The sequence below is a fragment of the Cynoglossus semilaevis genome, chromosome 9 (assembly GCF_000523025.1).
Source record: "Cynoglossus semilaevis isolate Cse_v1.0 chromosome 9, Cse_v1.0, whole genome shotgun sequence".
Classification (NCBI taxonomy): Eukaryota; Metazoa; Chordata; class Actinopteri; order Pleuronectiformes; family Cynoglossidae; genus Cynoglossus; species Cynoglossus semilaevis.
In genome coordinates, this window is record NC_024315.1 from 8525567 (window position 1) to 8534377 (window position 8811).

The 8811-nt window shown below is 44.5% G+C and overlaps 1 protein-coding gene across 9 annotated transcripts in view; it reads right to left on the reverse strand.

Annotated features, from left to right (window-relative positions):
* Positions 1–6: 6 nt before the first annotated feature.
* Positions 7–8811, reverse strand: part of adgrl3.1 (adhesion G protein-coupled receptor L3.1) — a 107906-nt gene continuing 99101 nt past the window's right edge. For 3 of the 9 annotated variants that reach the window (XM_025058339.1, XM_025058341.1, XM_025058338.1), the window contains 6 exons: positions 7722–7901; positions 7114–7207; positions 4877–4915; positions 3888–3905; positions 3103–3405; positions 7–2326 (listed from right to left, as the gene is read on the reverse strand). In XM_025058339.1, the coding sequence (XP_024914107.1) occupies positions 1680–2326; positions 3103–3405; positions 3888–3905; positions 4877–4915; positions 7114–7207; positions 7722–7901 (1281 nt within the window). In that variant the 3' untranslated portion in view covers positions 7–1679. The remainder of the gene's footprint in view (positions 2327–3102; positions 3406–3887; positions 3906–4876; positions 4916–7113; positions 7208–7721; positions 7902–8811) is intronic. The other 6 variants (XM_017035263.2, XM_017035262.2, XM_025058342.1 and 3 more) reach the window with 5 other exon arrangements.

Here is an 8811-nt window from a genome sequence, read left to right on the forward strand (position 1 = left end):
AGCTAAACTTCATACACTTAATAAACTCTTCCTCCTACATAAGTAAACATTGGCTTTCCACACCGGACAGTGTGCGGGTTTCACATCTTCGTTACAGTTATTACGCCGTTATACAGGTTCGAGGCGACTTCTTTTTTAAATGTGTCAAAATCCTGGGAGTTCAGTTTGGGTACTTGTGGAACGGAGATTACTATTATATTTTCTGTAGAAAAAAAAAGAATCAGCACAGGACCGCAACGTCATAAAAAAATGGCAATATATATAAGATAAGGTTCAATGTTGTACTACTCATTTTTGCATACGGTTTTGCAACCAAGCTCCAAAACAAAGGAGACAGGATGCACTTGCATAACTGAAACTAAGAACTTCCTTTTCTCCTTCACATCGTAGTCGCTCCCCTTCCACTGGTGTTTCAAACCAGCAGGAGGTAAAATATATAGAGTCGTGTGAATTTGAAAAAAAAAAAAACCAAACAAACAAACAAAAAACAAAACAAAACATGAGTCTTTTTTTTGCAGTAAGAGGACCATAGGGGGAGCTGTGTGCAGGGTATATGCATATCATTTACGGAGTGTGCAATTGTCTCTGTGTTAATGAAAGAGTGAAAGATGAAAGAACGTTCCTTCCTCATATTGTAGTGTACATGTGACTAGAACACACTGTGACTTCTGAAAACGTTTCTACAGACGATACAAAATAAAAAATTAAAATAAAAAAAGAAAGACTTGGTCATATGCAACATTTGTATTTGTATCTGTATTCTGTACAATACATAGAAACAGTTGGATTTCCTCGTTATTCTTTGATAAAGAAAACCTTCACAGAAGAAAGGAGAAGAAACAGAAGCCATTCTTTTTTTTCCCTTTTTTTTCTTTTTTTTTAACTCGCTCTGTATAATGACTTTTCCTCTTTGTTTTCAGTGGAATACATAGTAGCTGCAGTCACTACAACTCGCAGGAATGTTACACCAGCCCAGATTAGACACAACTCCAGATTAGCAGATACGAAGGAATAGAGTCAGAGCGTCAGTGTGATATGGTTGCAGTTCGGCTGTTCGGCAAAAACAGTTCCTGGGATGGTCACTGGTGACAGCGCGTATCGCACATCCTCCGCCTGACTGGTGCCCAGTGGGCGGAGTCTGTTTGGGACCAGTTTATGGAATGGACACCAGAAATCAGATTCAGGCTCTAGTGTTTGAGGAGGTGGAAGCGTCATCCCAGCACGTCTTTAAAAGTGAGATAGAGCGACAGACAAACACACAAACAGACAAGCAGCTCCTCAAACCAGGGCCGGGGGCCGCGCCCCCCTCTGATACTGATGGAGACTATATGCTATGATCTGCTAGAGGTCCACGTCGGGGAACTTGTAGGGCTACGGTCGATCCAAGATTCTGAAATAAAGTTACAGGGTAAAGTTAAAATTACAGAGTCCCTCTCCCTTGGTTCTTCTTCTCTGGTTTTAAATGTTCACAAATGTCTCCCAGGTCCACTCTCCCAGAGTGCACTGCACAAATGCGTGCTTTGACTATTCTCTCAACATCAACCATAGTTACTGTAGCTTCCAGTTCATCAGTCCAGGGCTGGGCCAGCTCAGCCTGTCAGTCACCAACACAGAATATTTTCATCACAAGTTCCAAAACGTGAGGGGACCACAGAGGGACAGAAGTCTCTGGATTGGCTCTATAGACTGGTGACCAAGTGGGAAGGGTCTACCGACGGCTCCTCGGGTGAGGAGTCGGACTCCTCCTTACTTCCGGACACCACGTACCCATCGCTGCCACCACGGCCCATGTGGTAGTAGCTCTGCAGCTCATGAAGGTGATTCCTGGAGCCCAGGTTTGGCATGCTCTTGTAGTAGACGTCGTCCAGCTCTGGAGCCGTGGCACTCTTACAGGGCAGCCCCTCCCCTGAGCTGTCCTCCTCTCCGTCTGTCAAACCATTCATCTGCCCGTCTGGGAGGTCTGTTAGTACTGGCATGCTGGTGTAGAGCGAGTCTCTGTGGTTAGGTGAGTGTGTGTGCTCGTCGGTGTGCTCGTTGGTCAGGAGGGGGAAGAAGCTCTCGCTGGTCTCCTGGGGAATGCGCCGTTGCCTGGAGAAGTTGTGGGGAGGGGGCGGAGGAGGTGGGTGGCTGTCTGGTGGAGGAGGTCGCGGAGGCAGCAGAGGAGCGTTGGACTCCTCTCTGATAATCTCCAGACCCAGGTTCTCCTCGTGAGGGAAGGCCGCGGGGTTGTCCAGCACCATCGGACCATTGTCCTCTTTGCTGTTGCTCACACACCCACCGACACCACTGCTGCTGCTGCTGCTGCTGCAGCCCCCGGGCATGCTCCCTACAAGAAACAAGCAGTGGTACTGTAGTAACCCTTTGAATAAAAATACTCCTTTTTTTTTTTTACCAAAAAACCCATTTACATCTACTTTGGGGCTCGTAAAAGACAAAAAGCCACAGGTTCAGACCATTTTATTCTCACTATATTGGACTTTTTTGTAAGTTGTTGCATTTATTCATCTCTAAATGTTGAGGTTCAGCTGACCAGGCTAAAAACAATTCACATTCATGTACAAACTTACCTGGATTTGGGTGAATGTATTTTTTTTAATATATTTTAACTTTTTATTGCCACACTGGGGACATTCTTGTGTTAACTGCAGATGTGCTGCAACAGGCTGCCCCTTGGAGGCGCCAAGTATGTGGTTCCTTTGGGAATTGTACCGAGGACTCTCTGCTCGCTGCTTGAAAGGCAGGTGTGCAAACCGCTACACTATGGAACCACTGTTGTCTACGTGGGACTGGATTAGTCAGAGTGAATTGTAAAATCACAGGCTTCAAGAAATGTATCTAAGGCTCGGGGGCCGGATGTGGCCCGTTCAGAATTTTTAATCCGGCCCGCCAAACTTTTCCAAAATATAGAGTTTATTAATATTCTCATTATACTTTTGCCTTTTTCCTGCAATACCCACGTTTCCCCAATAGATGGTGTAGAAAATGATGAAAGCATTTTAGCATTTTAGCCTTTATTCATGATTTTTACGTCATTTATCAAAAATTCAAAAAGTTCAAAAAGTCAACCCCAGGTGTGAATCTCCAAACTAAATGAACAACTACCTCCGTTGGCCATGTTGCTGTTGACCAGCTTGTTCATCAGGTTGTGGCTGCGCTCCGTCGTGGCCCTCTCATGGTTGTTGAGGTACGAGGGAATGTAGTTCGACGTCAGCTCCTTGAGGATCTTCTTCTCCAGCGTGGTCTCCTTGTGATTGCTGTGGGTGCCGTAGCCACCGCTGCGGTCCAGGATCTGGACGCAGTCGCTCAGGTATTCGCTGCTGGCCATGCTGTAGTTGTTGGGATGGTTGCCGTTCAGAGGGAGTGTGTCCATAACGCTGGAGTCTCTGGCGTTGTTCAGGATGCCCTCTGAAGGTTCCATGAAAAAAGTCAAACGGAGAAATGATTCAAAATCTTGGTTAAGTCTAACAGACGACAGCAGAGCTGTTTTCATTACTGCTGGGAGATTATGGTATCAGTGAGTCAATCACATCAGAGAGAAAATTGATTAAAAAAAAAGTTGCATTAATCCATTTTTGTGAAGCAAAGATCCAAGTCTGAAGCACTCATTTAAAAAACCTACTTTCTTTTTAAATGACTGAAAGCATCACAGTGATAATGTTCCAGTAAAAAAAAAAGAAAAAAAAAAGAAAAGAAAATGACTCAGCAATTATTTAAAACGATATAAAAGTTAAATTTAAATTGGCACAAATGACTGGCACTACATTTCAACACAGTGTACTAGAATATTTATTTTTATTGTCGTTCGAACTATTAAGGTTGTTTATTTGTGTGTGTGTCGTTACGACTGAGGCGACACTGTTAGAAAGTAGAGTCAATTCATTCCGTACTTGTGTCTCGGTATGGTGCTGATTGGCAGCATGGGGGAGAAAAGGGAGACAGAGGTCAGTTGTTTTTTCAGACACGAGGCATGTCACGACAAACGACAAACATTTAAACAGCCAATGATGACTCGTAAAAAAAAAAAAAAATCATCACAATAAAAAAAAGGACCTGTCTAAGGTTTACACCTGTTTTCAGGCTAAAATGTTCTTCACACAGATACAGAAACACGTCACATTTCACAAGACGTTAGAAATGAAGCTGCAGCCGTATTTCATCAATGGCTCCCAAGAAAAGAGAAGAACAGAAGTCGTGAGGTTTCATCTCCAGCACAGAGTCACTTTAATGTCAGACCAGCAGAACTCGTCTGTTTATGTAAGAGCCGTGAGGACCGCCCAGTGGGGGGTCCGCCACGAAAGACTTGTGATTGGTCATCTTACTTTGGAGCCATTACACGTCTAGATCAGGGGTTCTTAACCTTTTTGACCTTGGAGCCCAATTTTTATAGTACAAAGTGGGCGGAGCTTGTTGAACGTTAACACTAAATAGGTTTGACTTTTTTCGAATAAAAACAATTACCACATTTTTTGATACAGCTAGCACAGAGAGGAAAGTCCTCGTATATAGTCCTTGTATATTGGAGCTTGTTAAAGAACTGACTGCTGTATTACTACCACCACGTGGTCAAAAGCTGAATTGCAACTCAGCATCTCATGGATGACATATCTCTGGGGTCTTGAGTTGATAATGTATGCAAACCTGCGGCCCACATGTGCAAAACTGAACGTTTTCTGTGGCCCGCTAGGTGGCGCTGGAGGCCCAAGTTTGGGCAGCGGCCCTATGGTTAAGAATCACTGGTCTAGATCAGACATGCAGCCATAGAGTTAAAAAATAACAACAAACAAACAAACATGCAAAATCAATGTAAAGGTGGTGAAATGAAGTCAACGTTAACTTCTCTAAAGTAATATGTAGATAATAGGAACTTCAGGCAGACCTTGGGTGTTGTACATGCCCACGGCTGGGTTATTATAGACTGCAGAATCCCCCAGGAGAGTGTTATAAGGATTGTTAGTACCATGGGGACGAAGGAGAGCATTAGTTATAAGATGATTAGCCATGGCTCCTGGTACAGGCAGATAGACAAAGAGAGAGGGAAAGCAACAGCCGAGTGGAGAGAGGAAGAGAGAGGGAAAGCAACAGCCAAGTCAAGAGAGAAAATGAGAGAGGCACTCCAGGAAAAAGACAAGGAAGGGGGTAAAAAAGAGGAGGCAAAGAAACATCGCAGAGTGGAAGTCAGCAAGAGAGAGGAAAAACAAGGGAAGACGAGATGGAAAGTGAGTGTGTGGAAGAGAGGTGGGGGGAGGAGGGGAGGAGAAGAGGATAAGAAAATCAAAGGAGCAAACACAGTCAGAGGTGACAGCCAAGAAAAAGCTCGACAAGTCATTCTTGCAGCCAATGCATACGGGCTAAGGGATGGTATGGGAGAGATGGGACAGAGGTACACGGGGAGGGGAAGGAGGGAGGGAGGGAGGGAGAGAGAAGGAGAAAGTAGCAGTGCTTGGACAGATTAGTGCTGCAGTTCAATACACCTGAGCAGGAAAGCGTGACTACAGGATAGTAAATGGACAAAAGAGCTCGCAAAAAAAACTTCCCAGGAGCATTTTCCTCTGAAGATAGGCAACAGATCATTTACACTTTGAGACAGTGCAGAAAAAAAACACAGAGGACGAACGACCATGACAGATTGTGTGAATCTATCCTCCCCCCTACATCCTCACACTCGCACTACTGCTATTTCTAAGTGAATATGTTTCAGTGCAGAAAGTGATTATGTTTCCATGGTGGCTCTTTATTTTCTCAGCTTTAAAAATTATTCTTCCTTTCAGAATAAAAGAGTCGATTTCAAGCAGCCGCGCTGGTCAAAGAGAGCCTCGGGTTGAATAAATTAGAAATAATGAAGCGGATATTAGCTTCAAACAAATGTGCTAACACGGAAGGACAGGAAACCTAAGGACGGCTTCTTTGATTTTCTTTATATTGACTTCTGTATGGGAAGCATTCGCTATAAATATGTTATCACAAAACTTTTAGGGCTTGGGTTAAAAACAAAATAAATTCAGATTTTCTCTGTGACACTCCTCTTTAATTTACACAAATCCTTTACACATCAGAGGACGCTCCCTTACTCACCCAGTGCCGACATGTATTGGGTTTGAAACCTACCCACAAAGCAACAGGAGTTTAAATAGTATGAAAGCAGACGGAGGAGGAGTTTTTTCTTAAGCCCCGTCGCACTAAGTGTGTGATAATTCAGCGGCTGACACACACCGTGTCTGCTTTAGCATCAATCTGTCAGGCTAATAGCTTATTAGGGGCCGGAAGGAAACGAAGGCCACACCTCAACGCAGACACTAACAAACACAATGACGTGTGTGTGTGTGTGTGAGTGTGTGTGCTGCGTGATGGGAGTGTGCCTGTCGGGGTATGTCAAAAATGTCCACGTCCTCATTACCCTATAGCACCGACAGCCATATTTATGGCTTCCATTTTTACAGACCATTACTGTGGCGTGCTCTGGAGGGACAGCACCAGACAGTTGCGAGGACGGTGAAACACAGCGCGCTCAGCTTACACCCATTTAAAATCCGGGTAATTACAGTAGCCTTCATATAACGAGATAAGCTCGGCTGAACACAAAAAATCCTCAAGAGAGCAACACTGAAACATTTTTGTTTTCCGGTGGTGCTCTCTGTGCCCCAGCACTATTTTTCGTGCAACTTGTTAAAAAGGGACACGCGGTAAATTTTTGGCAGTAGCACTGTAATCTTAAGTGACGCTGTAGTGAATAACAAAGCTTTAATTAAATCTTCATCTAAATGTAAATGATACAGAGAGTCCCAGTGGTGTTAGGACAAATACTTAAACACATTCATCACCCGACGTTACACAAAAGCCCCGTGTATACAAAGGAGTGAATATTTGAGTTGAACTCACGACGCGGTTTGATGTCTATTGTACATTTTCCAGTCGGTGGCAAACGAGGTTTCATTTTCCTTTAAAATAAATCTTTTAATACGCTGCTCTCTACACCGACACTGAGCTATTCTCCCAGAAGTCTGGACTCCTGTGGGGTTATTAAATGATGATGTATGCTGTCTGAACCCCTCGCTATTGATAAAGCAGATATGGTGACAGGGATGAGGATGTAAATGGTAGGTATCCCATGGTTACCTCTGTTGAGGGTGGCAGAGCTGTTGATGTCTCCGGTGATGAAGGAGGACTCCTGTTTCCTCACAGTGTCGTTCCACATGCGCCTGATACGACTCTGCACAAAGGTGAAATGAGGGAGCAGGAAAGAAGGAGGTGGAGAAGAAGGAGGTGGAGAAGAAAAAGGTGGAGAAGACATAGACAGAGAGAAAGAGGCAGGGAGATGATGGAGAAAGAGAGAGAAAAAAGTAGGGAACAGGGAGGAGGGAAAGATTATTTTAAGACAACGTAATATAAAAGGGAGGCAGCAGGGTAAAGGCCGAGGGCAATTTGTTGCAGGAAGGGCAGAAAAGGAAAAAGAAAAAGCAAAGACCGAAGTGAAGAGAAACAAGTGAGAGAAAAAAAAAATCACTCGTCAATACACGGTTGTGTCGGCAGCGAAATGTTGCTCTGGGTCTGAGCGCTCACTTTCAAAACAAAAAAAAAAACAACTAATGAAATTAACCTTCCAAAAAAACATGTGAAAAGAAAGTGAAAGTGAGGCCAACTAATGAAATTAACCTTCCAAAATAACATGTGAAAAGAAAGTGAAAGTGAGGACCCAACACCGGGACGGCGTGCTCTGGCCTCACCTGAGAGTCCGCTGTGCTGTAGCGTCCAGCTGTGCAGGCAGGAAAGCTCACCTGTGAGCCTGTGGAGTAGCGGCCCGGGGTCCGTGAGGTGGTGGTCTTACTGGAGGAGGAGATGGTGGTCTCCACGCTCTTGCCACTGCAGCAGTGAGTGCGCAGACATTTGCCATACTCCTTACGCACCTGAGAGATGACGTAAAATCGATGACATCATCAACAACTAGTCAACATTAGGTTAGAGACGACGTGAAAAAGTCAAACAACCTCTCGCTGGAACTGTATTTTTTAGGAACACAGAATATTAGGTAGATAAATTAACCAGATGGAGCGTCGCCACCGTGTTTCATTTATATTAATTCCAAAAAGTCCGAAAAAATTCACAAATTTCAGAATCACCACTAGGTCCAATTGTTGTTTTTGGAACATCCATCTGAAGTCAATATATTCCTCCCGGGGACATTGGATGCATTTGTACACACACAACATCTGCATTTAGATCCCAATCAAGTTTGAACAAATAGGGCTGTAATTACTTTTTAACAAGCCTGTTGGACTGCCACGCATATTTTGCCACTTGCTCTGTTTGAACAGCTGTGTGCTGCGCTGCTCCATGCATCTCGGGAGAACCCACGTTGGACCGCAGCCAAAGAAAACCTCTGCACCACTCCGAGGACGTCTCTCGGGGGACCTGATCCCATGACCTAACACATACCGTAGTGCAGGACACGCTGACATTGGTGCACACACAACACCCGTTTACCGACCGAGCGTCTGGAACTTAAACACACTCTGTGGAGCGGCGGCCGGAGAAGAGAGTTCAACTTGTGATTAATTTCCCTCCAATGTTCTACTCCTGTCTTGTGTTTAGCAGCCGTGTGTGGGAGACCTGGTGGAGATATTTTGGGAGGTGTAGACTGCTGCCGGCGACATGCAAGTCACATTTTTTTATAGTGAAAAAAGTGCCTTGAAAACACTGCAGTGTTCCCCCTGTATACAGTACTCCATACATACGCAAAGGAACGGCCCGGGTCTATTTATGACATGGGTTTCTGTGCAAACTTTTCTTGTGAGTGAGGAGAGCAGTAACCACCGC